General features: G+C 46.9%; 1 protein-coding gene across 3 annotated transcripts in view; it reads left to right on the top strand.

The window, feature by feature from the left end:
* The first annotated feature begins 904 nt into the window (after positions 1 to 904).
* The window catches only part of VANGL1 (VANGL planar cell polarity protein 1), a 55,540-nt gene continuing 34,063 nt past the window's right edge, over positions 905 to 22,381 (top strand). Inside the window, exons 1-4 of one of the 3 annotated variants that reach the window (XM_074974399.1) lie at positions 905 to 987; positions 9,303 to 9,593; positions 10,881 to 11,007; positions 14,952 to 15,559. In XM_074974399.1, the coding sequence (XP_074830500.1) occupies positions 9,523 to 9,593; positions 10,881 to 11,007; positions 14,952 to 15,559 (806 nt within the window). In that variant the 5' untranslated portion in view covers positions 905 to 987; positions 9,303 to 9,522. The remainder of the gene's footprint in view (positions 988 to 9,302; positions 9,594 to 10,880; positions 11,008 to 14,951; positions 15,560 to 22,381) is intronic. The other 2 variants (XM_074974410.1, XM_074974419.1) reach the window with 2 other exon arrangements.

Here is a 22,381-nt window from a genome sequence, read left to right on the forward strand (position 1 = left end):
GAAATATAATGGGGCAAGCAGGGGGCATACTCTGCAACCGCAGGGATTATTCCTGGTCCTTTAGCTCTTCCCGCACCCAGGCGGAGTTCCTCTTGGTGGCATCTACTGGCTCCTTGGATTCCTTTGAAGAGAAATGGGTGCTGTCTGGGGTTCTCTCTGCAGCCTCTGGGGTTGGAGCATACTGCTTCATACTGTAGAGTGAGGGTTCCAGCACATGGTGATATCGAGTGAGCCCAGAGTGTAGGCACTTGTGTACCTAGTGATTAATCGAGCCCTGGGTGGAGAGGGCTGATCCTGCAGGAGAGAAGGTTGCAAGAATCCCAGAGGTGGATGCAGCAGTGGGAGGGTGCAAGGGGCTGGGCTCGGGGTTGTGGGGGGAGGTTATAGTGTTGGAAGGGCTAATCCTAAAAAGAGTTGCAGTGGGAGTGAGGGGCAGGGGCAGGCGCTGCTCTTATGTATGGGTGTCTGTAAAAGTGTGGTCCTGGGGAGGGGGTGGGGTATAGTTAGGGATGCTGGGGACCCTGAGGGAAGCTTGCAGTAGGGCAGGTCAAAGGTGCTGGAAGTGGGGGTGCTGCCGCACCTCCTGGCTTCAAGTGGTTTCCATTAAATACAGGGCTCACAGCTGGAGTCAATGGCTCTCACCACTCCCACTATACAAATTGTTCCAGCAGCCCTGGGGCAGGTCCCAGTGGGGCTGGGGGAGCAGCAAGGGGTGGTCCCAAGGTGGCAGGGGGCGGTCCCAGCAGGTCGGGGGACCCTGGAGCGGCTGTGCGGAATGGGGGGGGAGATGTCCCAGCAGGCGGTGGGTCCCGGAAGGGGCTGTGGGGCCGGCAGGCGGACTGCAGGGCGGCTAGTCCTGGGGGGCTGGTCCCTGCGGTGGGGCGGGGCGGCGCCGCGCCGCGCCGGGCACAGGAAGCGGAAAGCGGCGGCGCTAGCAACTGCAGCAGCGGGGCTGGTACCGGGAGCAGCATGGAGCGGCCGCGAGAGGTGGGTGCGGGCGGCCCGGCTCCCCCTGCCTGGGGCTCCCCCGGCCCGCCGCGGGGCGCGGGCTCCCCCTCCGCAGCGCTGCCCGCCGCGGGGCCGGGGCTTCCCCGGGGCTCTGCCCTGCACGCGCCCAGCACCCCTGGGGCTGCTTTCGCCTCCCCGGGCTGGCCCCACAGCCCCTCCCCCGGGGGGGCGGGGGTCCCGCTGCGGCTTGCGCCCCTCAGCCCTCCCCCCGCGGGGCAGGCAGCCCCAGGGGGCTGCGGCCGTGCCACCCCTTCCCCGGCTTCCTCCTCCAGCAGCCCCCTGCCGGGCCTGTTCAGCCCTCGGCTCCAGCCGGGCGTGCTCTGTGCCTGGGGGCTGGCGGGCCACAGCCCCTCTCCCATCGGGGGCCGCCCGGCATGGAGGATGGTTCTTAGCTGCTGGGCTGCATCTGAGCTCAAGGTTGGGTGGCCCCTCGGCTCAGGCTGGCAGGCATCTCGCTGCCTGTGTTAAGCCAGGGTAGGGGAAGCAGTAAGCGGGCTTCTGTGGGTCTCAGCTACCCGCCAGCGTGTACTTCACTTGCACATCCTGGCTAGTAGGTGCCTGATCCGTTTGGGCACTCCACGCTCCTTGTGGAAGGGAGAAGGAGCTTTTTGTCACTTCTCCAACCCCCCCAGCCTCCTGGCTGCTGCAAGGGTTGCCCCAGCCTCTGTTTTCTAGATCTTCTGCCTTTGCCCCTCGGAGCTTTCCCATGCAGCAGCATAAATCGGACCAGAGTCTTGTCATTTGGCATTGCTGCCCACAGAGTCCTGAATAACAGCAGTGCACACAACTGGAATCTTGCTAACTTCAGGCAGGGCTATGAGCAGCAGCTTAGGCACACTGGGGCTTGCCTGCAGACCTGGGAAGGCAACACTGCCCTGCGCAGGGTTGCCAGGGAAAGCGTCCCACTCACCAATGGCAAGTGAATTTTTAAAGCCCTGTGTTTGGAGCAAATCAGTCATTGATTAATAAACCAGTGAATTAAAACTGAGTTCAATGCTCTGCAAATATATCTTAATTCCCTGGATGACGTTTAAGTTGTTTAAATTCCAAGTCTGTTTGGGTAACTGTGGGTAGGTGTATAAGACGAAAAAAGCTAGTAAAGCATAATGTGATCTAGTTATACAGAACTTAGTTTCATCACTTGGACTAATGTGACAATTCATGGCTACACAGGTCTGCATGGCTGTCTGTTAAGTTTAGACCATGGCAACTTACAGCCTTTCAGTGATAGAGAGAAACCTGAGATCCTTCTGCTCCGAAAGCACAGGCCTGCACTTGGGCTGCAGGGGACACTCCTTTTAGTTTTTAGCAATATAGGTGGTGATTGTGTCCCCTCAGAAGACTGAGTTATTACTTTTGCCAGTTTGTTATAACAATTGCGAACTTTGAATGGGTGCTAAAAAAAAAAAAGACTTAATTTCTTTGTTTAGAATGTTACTTAATGGTTCAAAATAACCATTCTTGCACCAAAGGCTGAGCTCTTTAGCTACGTTTCCTGAAGGTGCAAGTGACGGGTCATCAGCTTTATTACTCTAGGGAGGCAGAACTAACAATTGTACATAGCGTTAGAATATCAGTTAGGGAAATAGTTTTGATTAGTGGGAGAAGAATTGTATTTTGCTGTTTGGGTTAGTAATTCTTGCCTCATAGTTGCTGAGTATTTAACCTTCTAAGAATTTGATTTTAAAGAGGCTTGGCTTTTTACTCCTTTTGGGGTTTGAATATATAACTGGCTGCAAAGCTGAGACCAATATTGGTCCTATAGTAATTTAACTTGTTAATCTTTAAAATAAATGGTGAATAGAGTTACAGAAAACCTCCTATTTAAAAAAAACTCCTTGCAAGTCAAAATTCTGGAAGGATTTCCAGCCCACATTCAGCCACACAGAGAGGTAGCTAACCGCCGATGGCTATCAGCCAGGAGCATGAAAGCTAAGCAGATATACAGACTGTGTCTAAGTTAGGATACTGCTTCTAAATTCCCATGTTTGCTATTGTCCTTTCACCTCCACCATTGGAGTGAAGGTTAGTGCATTCAGGGCTCCAGATAGCCACTAACAATCTAAGCACCATAACATCTGACCCTGATCAGAGCAGTGTTTGCATGAAAGAGTGGTTAAAATGCTAGTGGCTGCTGGTACCTTGGGTATCTAGTGCTCCAACAGAAGAAGAAAGGGCTGACTGGGTGCTATGGGTAATATTTTTTGCAAATAAATTGCTTACCATCACTTCAGGTTTACTGTCCCATTGAGATGAATAGAAGGAGTTCACACTTCTCTTTGGAGCAAATCCTGCCTCTTCCTCCATCGTTACTGAGGACATTGCGAAGCCAGTGAAATTTTACTTTCAAAAGGATGGGGAGGCACTGTAAGAGGTGCATGTTATGAAGCCCAGCTGGGTTGCCCAGTAGGGATTTGGGTTTGGGACTGTAGATCCACTGGCCATTCCACCCCCTGTAGTTGAAATGTAAGTGGCACAAAGGGTCCTAAAGGATGGGGCACCCCCTGCCCCCGGAGGGGGTACAAACAGACATCTCAGTTGTTCTCCAGAGTCTCAGCTTTCATTTAGAAGAACCCCCAAAAGTCTAGCTATTATGGTTTCAGAGAAAACCTTGAAAATGTGACCTTTGTATAACCAATGCAGATTAGTATGCCTGAGTTTGCCGAGGGCCTGAAACAATGGCTCCAAGGTTGACCTGCCCTGTTCGTTTCAACAAAGGCTAACTCGGAGGCCAGGACCCTTTAAATGTCAATGTCGTTCACTATGTCACTGCTCATGAAAGCATAGATCATATAATGAAGACCAGTGTTTCCTAAAGTGTGGGTTGTGCCCTCCTGCCCAAGGATCCCACAAAAGATTAGGGGCGTGGGGGGGTATGCAAACTAAGAGGTACAGACTCAGCTTCCAAAAATTTGGAGAAGGCTGCAACGAAGCGCTGCTGAGTAACTAGCCCGGGCCCTAAAGAAAGCCCCGTAGGAGCTTTTCAGGACGCAGACTAGCGGCTGCACATGGTGTGGGCTGTAACTCAAATCTTTTGCTTGGCAAACACTTCCGTTTGTTACAAAGCAAACAGCACTGCTGCGTTTTTGGACCTGTAATACATGTTCAAATGATTCACCCATGTGTTTATATTACCTATTTAAAACAAATTCAGACTCTCCTCCTGCAGGAAGATCCATGCCATATAATGTGAAGGCCTTAACTTAGATATCGGAAATAAAAAAGCTGCTGCCAGAGTGAAAGCTGAAACGTGCCACAAACTCAAGTGCAAAAAAAGTACGTAATGGGGGTTGCGCACTTAAAATGAAAGTCCCGAGTCCTACAACTGGATTCACGTGGACAGACCATTCTGCCCTTGTGGGTGTGATTTCTGGATTGGGGCTTGAGTCAGGAACTGCTGAAGTTAATGTTCTTGCAACATTAATTTGGTGAAGTTGCTCATACGTGGCTCTTTCTATTTGTTCTTAAGTGTGCAATTTAATATATTAAACTACATGACTTTACACTTAAGGAAAAGAGGAATAGGGAAATACCACAGATATACTGTGCAGCCAAGTTAATGCTGCCGGAGGAACTTTTAACTTGTAAATTTCCTGCCTCTTGGTCTTTGGCTGTGCAATCCTAACATTGCCTTAACACAGCTTTTAGGTTTTTGTATTTAATTTCTAAGTCTTTACTAAATTAAATTGGGAGAAATTTCCCTTGTTTGCCAGCTTATGGGCCTCCATTGGCCAATACACAGTTGGTGGCATTTAAATATTGAGGCCAACTGCACACTTAGCTGAACATGTGTGTACTTGTGGATGCTTTCTGCTGCTTATGCTCCAAATGGCATTTTTAAATGCACGTAACTTCACAAACTAACTGCCAAACTCTAATTCAGTAGAAGTTCTAAACCTGCATAAAGATTAATTCCTTACTAAATTTGAAACTTCAAAGCTGAGCTGATCTAGAGTTATCTTCCCAAGCACTGCATGAGCAAACCTTGAAATGGTGAGGAAACTGCTGGGGTAGTGTAGAAGGCTGGGTATTTTTGTTCACATTTGTAAATCAAAGGGCTGAATGCGACCAACTCAACTCAACCTTTTTGGTAATGGCCTGGATCTGGGACCTTGCTCTCTTGAAATCAATGACAGACTGACTTCACTAACAGCAGGCTTGGGCCCTAAGCAAGGAAAATGGCCATTCCAAAGAAGAAATTTTTGTGAGCGGTTTATGAGCATGTGAAACTAGGGAGTTACAATGAGTTATTTAGCAACCTTAATTACAGAGATCTCTACTGTACCCTGTGGAGACTGTCTTATCTAATATGCAGTGATTCATCTTGATGTGAGGGGCTAGTGCTCTTCTTGCCAGCATAACCACCTTCCCTTTAGGGAGCATAGCAGGGCTCTGTATCCCCATGTGCTCAGCAGCTGGATGAAGTTTGAAACACCTTTATGGGCTGCGACAAGGACACACACAGTCAAAGTCCTACCCAAGCCCTGCCCCACCACACTCTGGTACCCAAAAGGGCTTCCTTCAGTGCCAGTCCAAAGTGTCTGAACACAATCAGGGCATCCTTGAGTAGTCACACATGATGATGAACTTAAATTGGGGTTTAAACTGGTGCAAGCTTGTGACTAAATAAGGCTTCTGTACAGTACAGTTGCCCATCCCCTAGGGCCATGAGGAGATTTATTGTTACTTTTATTGTGATAGCATCTATAGGCCACAATCAGGTTTGGTCCCATTGTGCTAGGTGCTGCACTCATGTCCGCTCTGTGCAGAATGTTAATTGTAGGAGCCTTCCCATTACTTTCTGGGCCTGCCAGTCAAGGACTACTCTAGCTCACGAAAGCTGATGCTCTAATAAATTGGTTAGTCTCTAAGGTACCACAAGTCCTCCTTTTCTTTTTGCGGATACAGACTAACACGGCTGCTACTCTGAAACCTGTCATTATACAAGGCACTGAATTTAGCCGTATGGAGTGGAAATCTGTCAACTTCATGAGCCACTGCATGCGTCCGATGAAGTGGGCTGTAGCTCACGAAAGCTTATGCTCAGATAAATTCGTTAGTCTCTAAGGTGCCACAAGTCCTCCTTTTCTTTTTGTCGTCTTATGGCTTCCCAACCTAATTAGCCCTCCCTTGGGACTCTTCTTTTTTCCTTTCTCTCACCCCCATTGGCAGTTCTTAGGAGTTTATCCCAGCTAGGCTTAGCCATTTCCTACTGTGGGCTACATACCGCACACCCGTCCCTGCCTGACTTGGGTGTGCATGCTCCATGTCAACGGAGCATTGTAGGATTGTGGTCTCTGCAGTCTTCCAGAGGAGGTTGCCTGTGGTGTTGCTCTGTGTTGCTCAAGTTGGGTATGGTCTTCAGGCTTCTGGAAAGTTGCCAGTGCAGCCCTGGGTTGCCCAAAGTTTGGGTGCCCTTAGCTGGCTAATAGGCAAAGCCAGTGGTCTCTCTCTCTCTCCCAACTGAATTCAAACGGATATAGTGCCCATTCATAGCAGCCCTGCTGCAGCCTTGGCAGAGCGCTCTGTTTAACCGTCAGTGTCGCGTGGCCAAGGCTGTGAGGTGTTGCAGAACTCTCGCGTTAAGGGTATTGCTGTTGGTGGTGACGGATCCAAGAGGTTTTACTTTTTGGGACCCTCTCGACTTTTTGTAGCGCTGCATCTCTCTCTCTCTCTCACCACCACCACCACCCCCCTTAGTGGGATCCTGCCTGCCCGCCCTGGTGTTTCTGTGTTAGCTTAATGAAAATACTTCCTGGTATAGGGTGCGTGTTCTCCACTTGATCCCTTGTGTCACCTCTCCCCACCTCAGAATGGGAACAGCCCGCTCTTGATTCATGCGGGGAAAGCCTGGGTACTTTTGCTGTAGTGTTGGTCTGCTAAAATGCTATGTTGACTCTCAACAGAGATCCTCGTGCCTGTAAAGCAGTACACCATGTGTTATCTCTCTGCCGCCATCCCCTCAACAGAAGCCCCACTGCTAACACACAAGGAATTGCTACATCACAGCACTGGTTACTGCCTTAGGGTTGTAGTTAGAGGAGGGGTTGGGGAATTATACTCCTGTTCTTGGCTCTGCCACTGAGTTGCTGTGTGATCTTTGGGCAAACCACTTGCCCTCTATGCCTAAGTTTCTCCATCTGTAAAATGGGGATAATACCGACTTTCCAGGGAGGCTATGAGATTTAAGTAATGTATGTTTACAAAGTGCCTGGAGAACCTCTGAGAGGTAAAAGTGTTAGTCTCTATAGTAGAAGCTAGTGTAATTTCTATACTGGGGTGGTTATCCCATCGTAGGGGCACATGTGTTAGTGGAGAGGACAGCTGTCCTCAAAGAATAGATTTGAATAAGGTCACAAACAATTTGTGATTGGAAATAATGACTTTGAGGCCATGCCTCTTAATTGCAACTTCTGTCTAATTCAGGATGTTCCTCCTCTTTTGCATGCAAGTCTTGCTGATTTACGGGAATTGCAGGTTATGGCTGTAGGTGGTTTCTATTGATCATGTTCTGCTAAGGGTGTTTTCTTCTCACCACCATCCTTGCGCACACATCTGCACTAACTTCCGATCTTCTCCTGGCTACACTTCAAGCCTCTCCTACTCGCTTTCAGATCTCTGCATGGTTCTGCTCTTGCCTGGGTCTCTACCCTCCTGCATCCCACCCAGCTTTGTGCCCTCCTTTCATTTGGATACCTTCCTGCCTTATAGCTGCAACACCCTCCCAATTAACATGCACACAGCCAACGCCCTCTCCATTCAAATAACTCCTGCAAGCGCCCCCTATTTGACAAAGGCCTTGCAGCTCCCACCATCCATGTAACATTTTGTAATATTGTCCCCATTTGTTCCATCGGACTGTGAACTCCATGGGGCCAGCATTTTGTTCTTTGTTCTGCACACTTTATACTGTGTAATGTGGTGTGTGCTGTACACTTACATCACTAATTAGCACATGAGGTGTTAAAAAGATTAGCCCAGATGAGTTAAAAAGCCAACTCTTGCTCCTTTTGAAGGAGGTTGAATATTTCTTGCAAGAGGTTTGAAGATTGCTGTGAACAGAAAATAATAGAAGGATTTAATGAAAGCAAACTCTCTCATTTTAGAACTTGTAAATAAATGTAACACCAATGAAAGTAAAGGCCACAACGCTGATGAGAGGCAGGAATAGCCTGGGCAGGAAATGTATAAGATTGCTCCCTCCTTCCTCATGCCAAATACCAAGCTCTGCCAAGGGCCCGCAGCCTTGAGCTGCAGTCCTGCCACCTACTATTCTAGAGTCTGGGGATCTGTGTGGTGACAGTCCTGATTGTGTGCATCGCAAAAACTGGCAAATTGCTCCTCTCTCCGCTAATCAGTTTAACTTGTAACTTAATCCAAAGTGGGAATTTGGGTTCCCCAGAATGAAAGGGATTAGTGTCCACCAGTCCCTCGCACAGAGCTCCGACTCTATCGGACATGTTTGATTGTTGTTCCAATATCTTGTTCTTTCCAAAGCATGTTCCCTTTCCTGCTTGTTACAAAGATGTCATAAGCCAGAATGCCGTACCAAATGTACTCCAGGAAAGAAATCTTGCACAGATCCAGGGTGTGTGTAAAGTAAATGTGATCTAATAGTTTCTACCCTGACTCCTGTGACTTTTAAAAAGCTGCAGTTCAGAACCCAAGTAGCATGTAGATGGTAAGTGATAGGGGGCCTTATAATCAATGGTATTTTATAGTTAGTAATGCTAATAAAATGGACACACCTTGTACTTTAGCAAACAGTTCAGGTTCAGGCACAGTGGGTCTCATTCTCTTTTGCCTTGCCCGCTGATACGCACCTGCGCAATGTGAGTGTAAAATGTTATCACTGCGACTTGGTAACGTTTTTATATCTCCTTTGCACAGGCGAGGTGGTGGTGGAGACTCGAACCCACTGTATCTTTGTGCATTTTCCAGGAGTGAGTTACAGACCTCCACTGTGCTGCAGGCATGGGCTGCGTTGCCTTTCCCTCACCAGATCCCTCTGTTTACCCAAAGATTCTGCTGTCCCCTGGAGACTTTGAGATAAATGAGGCTGCGTTGTGTGTAGCAGGAACTGCTTATTTTATAATTTATTACTCCACAAATATATGGACAGAACAAAAAAGATGTGATATCTGTCCACAGGAGTTTACATGCTTAGAACAGGTGTGACAAATATTGATAGCTGCTACAGGGGAAGGAGGGAGGAGGCCTACCATGGTCAGAATGTAGCTGCTTTGCTTAGTAGAGTATCGGTATTGTACGCCCATCTGTTTCTTTTTTCCTAGGTTGGTACTGAAGATTAAGGCACCTGCTCTTCCCTCCTTAGAGTTTCTTTAGGTGGAAAGTCATTGGCTGCCTGATGTTTTGGAGCTACTCATGATTGGGACGCTGAGAGTATCCAGGAAGGTACTTTCTCTGAGGACCCCACCTCAGGAGCAACAGCTGCTCACCCTCTAAGGAAGCCAATCAGTGCCCCTTCCAGCGCGGGGGCAGGCGTCTGCTGCCATGGATACCGAATCGACATACTCGGGATATTCCCACTACTCAGGTCACTCCAAAAAAGCCCACAGACAAGGGTATGGAAACCGTTATTAACAAATTAGTCCTTTAGGCTGGGCAGTGTCACAGTGTCATGACCTCTTCCGTAGGTCATGCTGAAGCCCCTCGCAGACCAAAACACTGTGGATCTAGAGGAGGCAAAGTGTGGGACGACTTTCTCTCTCTCGGGACACTAGGAATAGGGCCACGGAAAGTGGAGATGGAAAGAACTCGGTTAGTTCAGTCATTAACTGAGAGGGCTGGATAGAGTCCCCAGATGGAGGACTGACCAGCTTTTTAAAAAGTTCTTGCTATTCCTTCTCCTTTTTTCCACTCCTGTTTGTCTTTCTCAGCTAGCGGCAAAGTCTCTCTTCCTCTCAGCTGCCTTCCCCCTCAGTTAATACCTTTTGTGGGTAATTCAGGTGTTTAGAAAAACAGCTAAAAATCAAAGTTTGTCTGTGGCTTTCATATATATATATATATATATATATATATATATATATATATATATATATATATATATATATATATAATGGCAGCCACTAGCAGGTTCCATCTGAGATCAGGGCCCCATTGTGCTAGGTGCTGTATGGACCCAGACATTCCCTGTCCTGAAGATCTTAGTCTAAATATTGCTGTCAGTGCTCCCTTTAGTACTACCTCAGCTTCCTTGAGACAGCTTGATTACTGACCCCCCCTCCTCCCCCCACCAGTCCCCAATCTCCCACTGAAATCCTTTGGGGAGAGGGAGTACTTCCTGAGTTTACACTGAGGATACGTGTGGGAGACTTTCCCCTTCTCCAGGCCTTTTCTGATGTTGCTGGGCTAGGAGGAGTTTGTGACCAGGGATTGAGAAGGGAAGAAATAGGTGCAAAGCTTTTAATTTAAGTCCTCTAGGCCAGGGACTGTCCTATACAGTGCTGAGCTCTCTGTGAGCACTGAACTAATGTGCCGTGGCCTGGGGGGTCTGGCATGCAAGATGGCACCTGGAATCGGGCTGTCCTTTAAAGTTTGGAAAGAGGGTCATGTTGTACGGGCAGGTGCAGGCTCCTCGGTGGAGCGAGTCCTCTACAATCCTATTGCCAGAAACCATCTGCAGACGTGCGATCTACGTTGGCTCCCAACCTTCTTGGAGGCATAGCAGGTGGAGTTTATGTTCTGGAAGGTTGTATCTCAAAGGTGACTGGCAAGAGGCGAGGGCACCTCTTGATTTACAGGAGGTTAATGAAAGTGGGTAGATCTCACTGGGAGGGCTGAGTCTGTGATGCCTTCTGGTGAATGAGTCCTGTAATCTTCTTCTCCCCTTGCCTTTATTTATGGGAAAGGAGTCGGGACAGGCACAAATCGCCGCGGAGTAAAGATGGCAGTAGGTCAGAGAAATCGGTCACCATCCAGACGCCTCCCGCAGAACCGCTGCTGGGGAATGATGCCTCTCGGACAGAAGAGGGTCAGGTAAGGAACGGGAAGCAGATGGAGACGTGGATGGGCGAAGCGTGGGCTGTGGGACAGCATTCTGCTTTGGTGACTGTCTTTGCCTGCCTGCGTGCTGATGGAAATGTGTTCGTTGCACTCTTGGTAGCAGACAGGTACGGCTCGCGGGTCCCTTTGGATCATAGTTAATGCTGTTGGGGTTTTCTTCAGGCCTTAAACTGCTTTGCAAAACTCTCTACCTATAGGGACTGCATCACTTCACCTACGACCAAGATGCAGCCACTTCTGTGGTGGGATGTGGTAGCAATTTAACAGAGCACAACACATGATTTAAAGATAAATATGAAGAATTGAAATGGTCACAGGCTTTTAGAGAGGCAGAATGCAATGATCCAGTTATACCTCCACGCTTGTATTAAAAGGTATGGGACCTTTGAGCTTACAAGCTGTCAGGACTTTTGTTTTGTCTCTTCTGAAAGCATCACTTTCAGTAGTACAATGCCCTGTCTGGCCACACTGAGCGCTTTAGCTCACTATTGATTTCACAGAGCGCCTACTACTGAACCACAGGTGCTTTGTGTCCTGCCAAACGTACCAAGCCAGCTGTTTTTACCACTGATCAAGGATAGTTACCCAACCCAGCCCCCTTCGCTTTTCGGCTGAGCGACATGCCATTTTAAAAAAAATCTAGACCTTTTAAAAAAGAACTCTTTCCAAGAGTAACAGAACAGGCGACCAAGATGCTGAGTGGAGGGAGGAAAGCAAGAGACAATGTACAACAAATATAAGAAAAAGGAGTGACAGCAAAAAATTGAGTCCATGCAGTAGGTATATGGACACTAGTTCAGGCAAAGAATGGAAAGATACTGTTTCTATATTACATCTGGATCAGAACAGAGGCCCTTCTATACTGGGAGCTCCACAGTTTGAAGCAGTCATACTGCGTGAATAGTGGCCTTAAAGAGCTGTGACACTTCAAGACAAACTTGGAATAGTGTCCAAATAGTGTTTCAGTTCATCCTACGTTTCACTCTTCATCTGCATGCACGTTTTAGGTTAGTACTGATGTCTTACACAAAACCAGGAACTCTCTCAGGGAATCAGGGCCTGTCTACACTTAAAACGCTGAATCGGCGCAGCTGCACCGCTGTAGCGCTTAATGAAGATGCTCCTACACCAAGCTCTCCCGCTGATGTAGCACTGTCTACGGGTGGGGAGAGGGAGGGGGGGAAGCGGGCGGGTGGGGGTTAGGTTCGTATAACTACTTCACTCAGGGCTGTGGATTTTTCACATCCCATGAGCGCCGTAGTTATGTAGACCAGACCTCAGTCTGCTGCCTCTTCCCCGCCAGCAATGTACGTGTTAATAGTTGTTAGAGCACCCAGATGCCACTGCAGAGGATGCCAAATGGAGGTACATAAATAAACCTTTGTTTTTTCGGACAATAGCTTTCACAAACTGCCAGTTAAGCAGTTGTGAATGGGTGAGTTTATGTCAGGTGGGGCAAAATATGCTGATGAGTTCTTAAGAAACAAGTCTTTATCTTCATGCAAATCTCTCTAGTAATGTAAACTAAAAAGCGAAGAAAAATACAGAGACAATCCTTCTTGTATTGTTTCTTAGCAACTCAAAGACATTATGCTCCGGCAGCTTTTCAGCACAAATTTTTAGCCCGGTAGCTCCACTTGACTGCATGAACTCTTGGTAATGCCATTTAAAATGGGAAGAACTGTTAGAGCAGTGAGGCTGGGAACCAGGACTTATGTGTTGTTCTGTTTTAGGCTTTAGCCCTGGCTTGCTGTGATCTTGGCAAGTCAGTTCCCCCTCTGTCACTGTTTTTCCATCTGTAAAATGGGGGTAATTATATTGGTCCACCTCACTGAGTGAGAGAGGAGTTAAGAGTCGACAATGCCTAGATCATCATATGGAAGGTGCTAGCAGAAGGCAGAGTACTCTAGTACTGCACTCCATTTGAGAACTCGTTAGGCCTTTCCAGGGCCTGTTTTTACAAAAAGTGTTAATGTTGCTGAGGCTGTTTCAAGATGCTGGCTGTGGTTGGTCTCTCACTCTCCTTTTAAAACCTTAGTGCTTTAGGCCCAAGATTTTAATGTCTCAGATTGCACCAGAAGTGAAAATTCTTGGAGCTATTCTAAACAATTATGCTGCCTCAGTCTGCTCCTGTTACAAGGATTCTTTTAGACTTAATCTTTTTTATAACTCTTTTGAGAAGTGATTGTGATGATTTTATTAGATACTGGGCTGATGGAGATGGAGATTAGATGGAGGCCCTGAAACCACAGAACAAGAACAACACAACATCACTACCTCTGTCAATTAAGTTAAGCCTGTTTGTTAAAACACTTTTGTCAGCATATTTCCATGCAGAAGCCCAGAGGGTTTTCTCCTATCAGTCACAGACACACTTGCACTGGGATATCTTTTTCTCTTCCAAAAACCATGTTGGGGTGCTAATGACTGACTGGGTGACTACAAAGGCTTAAGGTGCCACTGGGTGGAATGAAGAAATCTACCTACTGTCTAGAAGCTTTAATGCAGTTTGGAATGCACTGGTGTAAATTGTCAAGTCTTCAGAAGTCTGAGTCAGTCCCTGAACAGCGGCTCCACGTCAGATCCATACATACAAGGATAAAGAGTTAATCTGACCTTGTGTAGGTGTGTTCATGGAGTAGGAAGGATCTCTGTGGCAGAAGTTCTCTGAAGTTGGAATCCTTTTATTGCTGACTTTCAGACAACTTTATTGTAGACTGAAATTTGACTCTTTGGCAATTGTCCCTACTTTTCAAATATGCTGGCTTCAGGTTGAACAGCTTTTGGACACATCCAGTACTTTAATATAGGAGCTCACAAGTGTTGTAGAATCCCACAGAGTCACATGGCCCAGCACCTCAAATTACTGGAGAGTTGGTTGTTAGCTTAACAAACATTGGCTAAAACAGTTCAGCAGAAGATGTGTGTAATGTTTCCTCCACTAGTGAGGGAGACTGAGAAAATATGCAGTGAAAGTGCAAACCATGGATGAGGTTTCACTATAACCATAATTGCACTCGACTCATTGCTGACCATTGAAACAGAATTTCTCTTGCAGGTGGATTCTGCACTGCACTTATAAATACTTGCGGACTGGAAGAGCACTAGTTCCTACATTTACAGAATGTTCTGTATCTGCAGGAGGTGGGCTCCTCTATTTTTAACTTCTGGCTATCTTTATCAGGGCTTGTTCTCCAGATCTCTAAGTAGCAGGAGCAAATGTTCCCAATCTTTCTCCCTTCATGAATCCCCTTCCTTCCTTCTACTCACACTCACACCGTAACATATAATCTTTGTTGTCCCTACAGATTGGGCAGGGTATTTGATTGTCTTTCAGGGAACTGAAAGGAAAGACCCATGCACGGTAATCAGCATGTAAAGTTGTTATGAAGGCCAAGACTATAACAGGGTTCAAAAAAGAACTAGATAAATTCATGGAAGTTACGTCCATCAGTGGCTATTAGCCAGGATGGGAAGGGATGGAAAACCATGTTCTGAGTGTCCACAGTCTCTGTTAGCGAGAAACTGGGAGTGGGCAACAGGGGATGGATCATTTGATGATTGCCGTGTTCTGTTCATTCCCTCTGGGGCACCTGGCATTGGCCACTGTCGGAAGACAGGATCCTGGGCTAGATGGACCATTGGTCTGACCCAGTACAGCCGTTCTTATGTTGAGTCATCTCTCCTGGGGCTGTAGATGCAAGAAAAAATTCCAAACTCGGTTAGACCATTTACCCCTGCTTCCCACCCTCCCACGTTATTGTTGAATACATTTTGGGGGGATTCTAAACCTGCTGTTCAGCTGTGTTGTGGCAGTTTCCAGTCCTCTTTGGTGACCATGTGGCCCTTTGGCTTCTAAATGCAGAATGTCAGGAATTGATATAAACTGATGTTTCCTTATTCTCTTTCCCTTTCAGGATGACAACTGGGGTGAGACCACAACAGCTATCACAGGCACCTCGGAGCACAGCATCTCCCAGGAGGACATTGCCAGGATCAGTAAGGATCTGGAGGACAGTGTTGGCTTGGATTGCAAACGCTACCTTGGTTTAACAGTGGCTGCTGTCCTTGGACTCCTCGTCTTCCTTACCCCCATTGCCTTCATTCTCTTACCCCAGATCCTGTGGCGGGATGAACTGGAGCCATGTGGCACCGTCTGCGAGGGACTGTTCATCTCTGTGGCTTTTAAACTCCTGATTCTTCTGATTGGGACCTGGGCTCTGTTCTTCCGTCAGCCGAAGGCGGATATACCAAGAGTGTTCATGTTCCGGGCCCTCTTGTTGGTCCTTATATTCCTGTTTGTTTTTTCCTACTGGCTCTTCTATGGTGTCCGCATCTTGGACTCCAAGGACACCAATTACCAGGGGATAGTGCAGTATGCAGTGTCTCTTGTAGATGCTCTCCTCTTCATTCACTATCTAGCCATTGTGCTGCTGGAGCTGAGGCAACTGCAGCCCATGTTCACGGTCAAGGTGGTGCGGTCGACAGACGGAGAGTCGCGATATTATAGCTTGGGGCACCTGAGGTAGGTTGAAAGTTCTTGGGGGCAGGGGAATGTCTGGAAATCTGTGTCAAGATCCAAGTGCAATAGCAGAGAATGCAATCCGTTGAGCATGTTTTTTTTTTTATTGTGATATCCAGTGGGTTTCTCTAACCTTCCCCACCTGAGGCTCTCTGAGTCCTTCATGAAGAAAAGATTAAACCTGTCAGCTCCCCAGCGGGGTAGGAAAGGAATGTTCCAGTTTCACAGCTTGTGGAACAGGTAACAAGGCTGTGATTTGCCCCCGGTAAGGGCCAGTAGAGCTGGGGATTGAATGCAGATCTCCTCAGTCCCAGGCCTGTATTTTAACCTCTAGTCCTTGCCTTCCTCTCTTCTCTTCCTATGAAGAGCCAGCATTGGGACTGCCGGAAGAATCCCTAAATGCTCCTGCATTGGGTAGCCGGGGGAAAGGGGTCCTGTCTGTAAGTGATCAGCAGTTGATGAGATTAGAATTTTTTTCAAACTGATGATTTGGCTTGTCAAGCCTGCGATCAAGACGGCGGGGGCTATGTTCAAGGCTTGTCCTGTTGTGCACCTGGAGCCTGACGCTACTTGATGTGAAGGGGTTCTGTTTGCATGCCCTAGGTACACAGATGAGCAAGCTGTTGCTGTGGCAGCTCCCAGGATGTGGCAGCTCCCAGGATGTGGCACTAGCTCCTTGTGAAAGAGCTGCCCCAGCTTCTCCCTGCCCTCTTAGGGTAACTGAAGACACACACTCTGTAGTATCTGTTTCTGCTGCTGTCAGCCCCATGTGTAAGCTTTGGCTGCCTTTTCAGTTGCTCTGTATTGTTACTAATGTACTTAGTTTGGTTTCTGGATTATTTGCTGCTTCAGGTGGTGGTGGGTGGTATGCTCTACTTTATAGGTGTCTAGGTGGGGCCATGGTGCCTAAAAGGTATTAGATCTTCTTAGCACTCCGGCACCTCCTAGATGTCATTTGATACCCTTAGTTGTATGACTCACGCCTGACAGCCCCACCCCTTGTGCTGAGGTACCTGCCTCTCTCTAGGTGTGGGAAAGGCCAGGTCACACTGGCTAGAACTTTTTTGTGGGGGAGAAGACTTATTTCTGGTTCCCTCACCCCATGAAACTGATGGCTCCTCAGGCTGGGGGAGGGAATGACTTTAAAGGGAAGATGCTATCAACTAGTGTCTGGATTAAACATCTGTCAGATGTATCCTGTCCAGATCCCTGTGGCACGCACAGATCTACTGCAGATGGAGAGATTAGTGTCTGCTGGTTTAAATGGATATATGAACAGTCTCCTGCAGCCTGTTAGCAAAGCAATGGAATTGCTTTGAAGTAGGGCTTAGTGGTTAGAGCAAGAGCCAAGGAGTTGGGATTCTTGGTCCTCGTTCCCGGCTGTGCTGGTGACTCATGTGACTCTGAATAAGTTAGTTCAACTCTTTGCCCCTGTAAAATGGGAGAAGATACCTATCTTCATAGAGGGTGGTGCAGTAGCGGGGCTTAACTTGTTGTTTGTAAATCACTAAGATCTGTAGGACTACACTGTTGTTATCAGCATAATTAGTCTATTGCCTGTATGAGAGTTTAGATAACGTAATGTTAAGATTCTTCAGTGATTAGGCTCTAGTGTATTTATCAGACAAAGGACCAAGACTCTTCAGCCCAAAGAGATTGAAGGGTAGCCACCAAAGGAAGAATTCATCTATACACTAATGCTTCACACACTGGGATGTGAAGATACCATTGTTACAAGAAAAAGAGTTCTGCATTTTTAAAAATTACTTTTGTATCTGTTTTTTCCTAAAGAGGAGAAAAATGGAATTCTTGCTCTTGAGTGTTTTAGTAGAAAATGGTGGGAAATCCTAGGTTTGTATTCATAGACAGTAGGGCCTCTGTTGCAAACGTGTTTGAAACTAAGCTCATAGATGTGAATAATCCATTGACTTTGTGCTTAAGGTTAAGCACCTGCATAAATCTCAGAAGGATGAGGCCTAAAGTGGTAACAGGTCTTCTATTAGAGCCTGATATATCTGGCTTTTTTTTTTTTTTTTTTTTGGAAAACCCCTAGCTGCACCTAACTATTCTTTCAGTGACATTTAACTGGCATGGTAACTGAAATAAATGGACTAACTTCTCATCCTAAGACCAAGCAGTTTACTCCTGTCTTCACTTTCTGTCTTTCTCCATCTCCACAGTTTTGAGCCCCGCTTCTCCGTCTCTACCCCCTTCCCTTGAGTGTCTAGCATGCTTTTTGGGGGTGGGCTGGGGTTGGGGAGAGCTTTCAACATATCTCCTCCTCCTGTTTTCTCAGAACACTTGCAAACTGAGCTGGTCAGTAAAAAACAAAGTTCTGTGGAAAAATTTCAACTTTGTCAAAACTGAAAGCATCAGGAGTTTGTTTTTTTTTTGTTTTTTTTTTCCAATGGAACAACCAAAATTCTGAGGCAAGCAGACACTTTCTGCAGAAAGTCTTGTCACAAACCTAATTTTCGATCAGCAAAGGTTCAGATGGAAAACTTTCCGCCAGCACTGGCTCCAAATGAGCGAAGGAATGGAGAGGAGCTGAACTTGCCAGTAAGGACTTCTCTCTACCCCTGCTGAGCTCTGGCAGGCTCAGGTCACTTCTCTTCCCAGAGTGGTTCCTATTAGCAGGCTGGCTGAAGTGCTGACAGAGGGGCCACACCAATTCCAAAGATTTCAAGTTTAGCTGCCCAGTTTAAGATCTTCCTGGCCTGTGATTTTTTTGTTTAGTAGAAGGGGGTTGCAATGCAGGTGGAAGGTGGAGTTGTACCCATGATTGTGCAGCCAAACCTAAGCCCTGCTTTATTTGGTAAGTTTATAATGTTTGCTGCACTGCTGGTAACTGTGAAATCACTTGAGGGATGCGGAGGAACACAACATGAGGGCTGTTTGCAACCCTGTTCAGCAAATGCACGTGGATACAGAGAGTGAGAAAGAAAGAGGCGAGATGAACAAAACTCAGAGAAAGGAAAACTGAGGAACATGCAAGCAAGACAGGGTAAGGAAGCAGATGGTAGGAGTGAAAGCAGGAAAAAGGGGTGTGAACAGAAAGGGGAAGGGAGAGAGAAGGAAAAATAAAGCATTCTCTATCAGCAGGACTGATGTTCTGGGGACTTAATTTTTTAATGTCCCTGTTTATATCACAAAACCCAAGCATTGGTTGCTGTTTCAGGCCAGTTCCTCCCAAAATTTTCTGGATGCCTCATAGGTTGTTAGCAAAGGCCCCATTAAAAAACCCCTCCTATTCTTAATCAGGCCGCTAAATGTATTCTCTTCCTTTCAAATGGATAGACATTCTTCTTCCCTCCCTTTTCCCTCCCACCCTTGACCCTAGAGCAGTGCTAGTCTAGACAGCTCAGGAAAATGAATGGTTTCAGAAGCACATGGTGATTATTGGTCTGTAAACATTGACAGAATTAGTGTCAGGCGCCTGCATTATCTCTGAATGATTTGGGTTAAACAGGGCCATTAGTGGGTCATAGAGCCTATTTCCACCCTGTTACATCGGTGGGATGCCCAGAACAAGGAGCAGTGGAGGAGGGACAGGTGACACTGTTCAGTTGCCCATTTATATGGGTCTGTACAATGCCAGGTCAGTGGTGAACACCAGACTGCCCTAGCCTTTCACCTCTTGGGACATGGACTCACCTCTTAAAACGAGCTTCCTGTAAGATTAGCTTGTGAGTCTCAGTCTAGCTTTTATTGGACATCTGGCCACAACATTTGCAGTATGATCCACACAAGTGGACATACTTGGCTGTCTTTAATCCAGAGAGGCCCAACTTGATCATCATACACATTGTAAGGAGAGTGATCACTTTAGATAAGCTATTACCAGCAGGAGAGTGGGGTGGGGGGAGGTATTTTTTCATGCTTTGTGTGTATAAAGAGATCTTCTACACTTTCCACAGTATGCATCCGATGAAGTGAGCTGTAGCTCACAAAAGCTTATGCTCCTGGACTATAGTGTCAACTAGATCCTTGCCCATCCCTTTGCAAAGGTAGGATATAATCCTTGCTGAAAGCTATATGGGATATTTAACCTGACCTTAATTGTAGTCAAGAGGCCAAGAAAGAAACTGGTTGTAGCTACACCCCCAGCTGCTACTACTCTGCCCATCCCTTCTAGACACATCTCCCTCTAGTAGTCATTAATGCCTCCAGGTTAGAGGTGCAGTTGCTCTGTTGATCACTGTGCATGCAGATGCAGTCACCACATCTAGGCCTATATGAAAGGCCCCAGGGAGAGCTTGCCACCCACTGTAGCAGAAGATAATATAACCGTGGAATACGTGGCGAATGTCCACCCACACCTGTGGACTGTAATGCAAAGCAGGAGTAATTTGTGCTGGCAGAGCTGTATAGGGAAAATTTATGCAACCTCTTTTCTGATTGTATCCAGTACAAACAGCTTCTTTCATCAATGCTCAAACTTAAACAAACAGCAGGCCAGGCACTTGTGAAATTGCTCTCTGGGTTTTCAGCACTTAATGATCTCATTTGAAAAGCTGCCTCTTGTATCCAGGCTCCTCCAGCTGGTGTAGTGGGCGTAGGTGGAGTGTGGAGGGAGGGGAATGGATGGAAAAGGAACAAAGGGGTAGAGGGAAGTAGGTTCCTCAAACCAAAGTCTGCATGTTTAAGCCTTTCCTTAAGCGTGGCTCACTAACTCCAGGCAATGCTTAAAGACTGACACACTCTTAGTCAGCAAGAACACTTGTGCATCATCTGAATGGAATAGAAAACTCTGCTTTCTGTCCAGAGTCATGTTGAAACTTTTTTTCTTGGTGGCTACTCACACTCTGTCTCAGCCCCACAAATGAAAGCTCTTCATGGAGTACCACCTCTTACCCCCATTCTCCATCACAGGATTTACGGGCCCAGATCAGAGCAATGGCCCATTCAGTTGTCTCTTGTTTCAGGCAGGGCATGATGCTGCAGATGATGGTGGTGAAACTCCCGAATGTATCTGGCCAATTTGTTCCTTCCTGAGGACTAGTCTACGCTGGCAATGCTAAAGCGCTTTAACCTGCCTTGTGTGGTTGCAGTGCGGCTCCACGGGGGGGGGGGGGCGTAGCTCCCAGCGCTGGAGCACTGTCTACTCCGGCACTTGACAGCGCTGAAACTTGCTGCACGCAAGTTGGGTTGGGTTTTTTCCACCTTCCTGAGCAAGAAAGTTGCAGTGCTGTAAACTGCCAGTGTAGACGAGCCCTGAGATTCATAGATTATAAGGCCAGACAGGATCGCTGTGATCTAGTCTGACCTTCTGCATAATACAGACCACATAGGACTTCCCTATTCATGTTTGAACTAAAGCATATCTGTTAGAAAAACATACAGTCTTGACTTAAAAATTTCCAGGGATGGAGAATCCAATCCCTTGACAAACAGGTTAGGAAAGTGTGGTCTTCCAAACCTCCTGCCGTGATCAGCCTTTGCTCTGAAGCATGAGATCTGATTACTCGGAGTTTGGCCTATAACTACCAATTTTATCAGTAATTTGAAATATATTCAGCTATGGTATCAGAGAGACTGACCTCCTGCAGCAGTAAGTTCTACAGGCTGAGCATATGCTCAGTGGAGTAGCACAGCCAACTCTTCAGTCAAACCCAGTAGCCAAAGCAGAACTGGACACCCTCTTGCTCGTTCCCTGCTAAATTGTGCCATCTCTAAAATGTTCACGTTGGTAGAATTGGAGGGTGTTCTCAAATCAAAGCTAACCTACCCACTTCTGTATAGTACAACTCTTCTCTACTGTTTTCATTCCCCACAGCTGCCCCGCTTCCTCACGCTAGCCAGTCCAGAACTTCCTGGGAAGCTGAGTGTCATTCTGCTAAAGTGGCTAATTGCCACTGAGGATGTAAAGCGCTCTCGGAACCTATGCAGTCAGCCCCAATGTAGCCTTTTAGTGCTGGTGAAAGGTGCCAGACTGATGCCCTGGAGACTGAAGTCCTTCCGACTACAGAACTGGCCCAGCACAGACAATCGCAGTGCAAGCTTCCCCACACCTATGTGTGCCACTAGACTGCACCAAGAACAGGAGTACTTGTGGCACCTTAGAGACTAACAAATTTATTGGAGCATAAGCTTTCGTGGGCTACAGCCCACTTCATCGGATGCATAGAATGGAACATATATATCTATATATGTATGTATATATACACACAGATAAGTTGGAAGTTACCATATAAACTGTGAGAGGCTAATTAGTTAAGATGAGCTGTTATCAGCAGGAGGAAAAAAAAACTTCTGTAGTGATAATCAAGACAGCCTATTTAGACAGTTGACAAGAAGGTGTGAGGATACCTAACTTAAGGAAATAGATTCAATACGTGTAATGACCCAGACACTCCCAGTCAAACCCAAGTTAATGGTATCTAGTTTGCATATTAATTCAAGCTCAGCAGTTTCTCCTTGGAGTCTGTTTTTGAAGCTTTTCTGTTGCAAAATTGCCACCCTTAAATCTTTTACTGAGTGGCCAGAGAGGTTGAAGTGTTCTCCTACCGGTTTTTTAATGTTATGATTCCTGATGTCAGATTTGTGTCCATTTATTCTTTTGTGTAGAGACCGTCTGGTTTGGCCAATGTACATGGCAGAGGGGCATTGCTGGCACATGATGGCATATATCACATTGGTAGATGCGCAGGTGAACGATCCCCGATGGCGTGGGCTAATGTGATTAGGTCCTATGATAGTGTCATTTGAATAAATATGTGGACAGAGTTGGCATTGGGCTTTGTTGCAAGGATAGGTTCCTGGGTTAGTGTTTTTGTTGTGTGGTTGCTGGTGAGAATTTGCTTCGGGTTGGGGGGCTGTCTGTAA

The sequence above is a fragment of the Natator depressus genome, chromosome 1, assembly GCF_965152275.1.
Source record: "Natator depressus isolate rNatDep1 chromosome 1, rNatDep2.hap1, whole genome shotgun sequence".
In the NCBI taxonomy this organism is placed as follows: Eukaryota; Metazoa; Chordata; order Testudines; family Cheloniidae; genus Natator; species Natator depressus.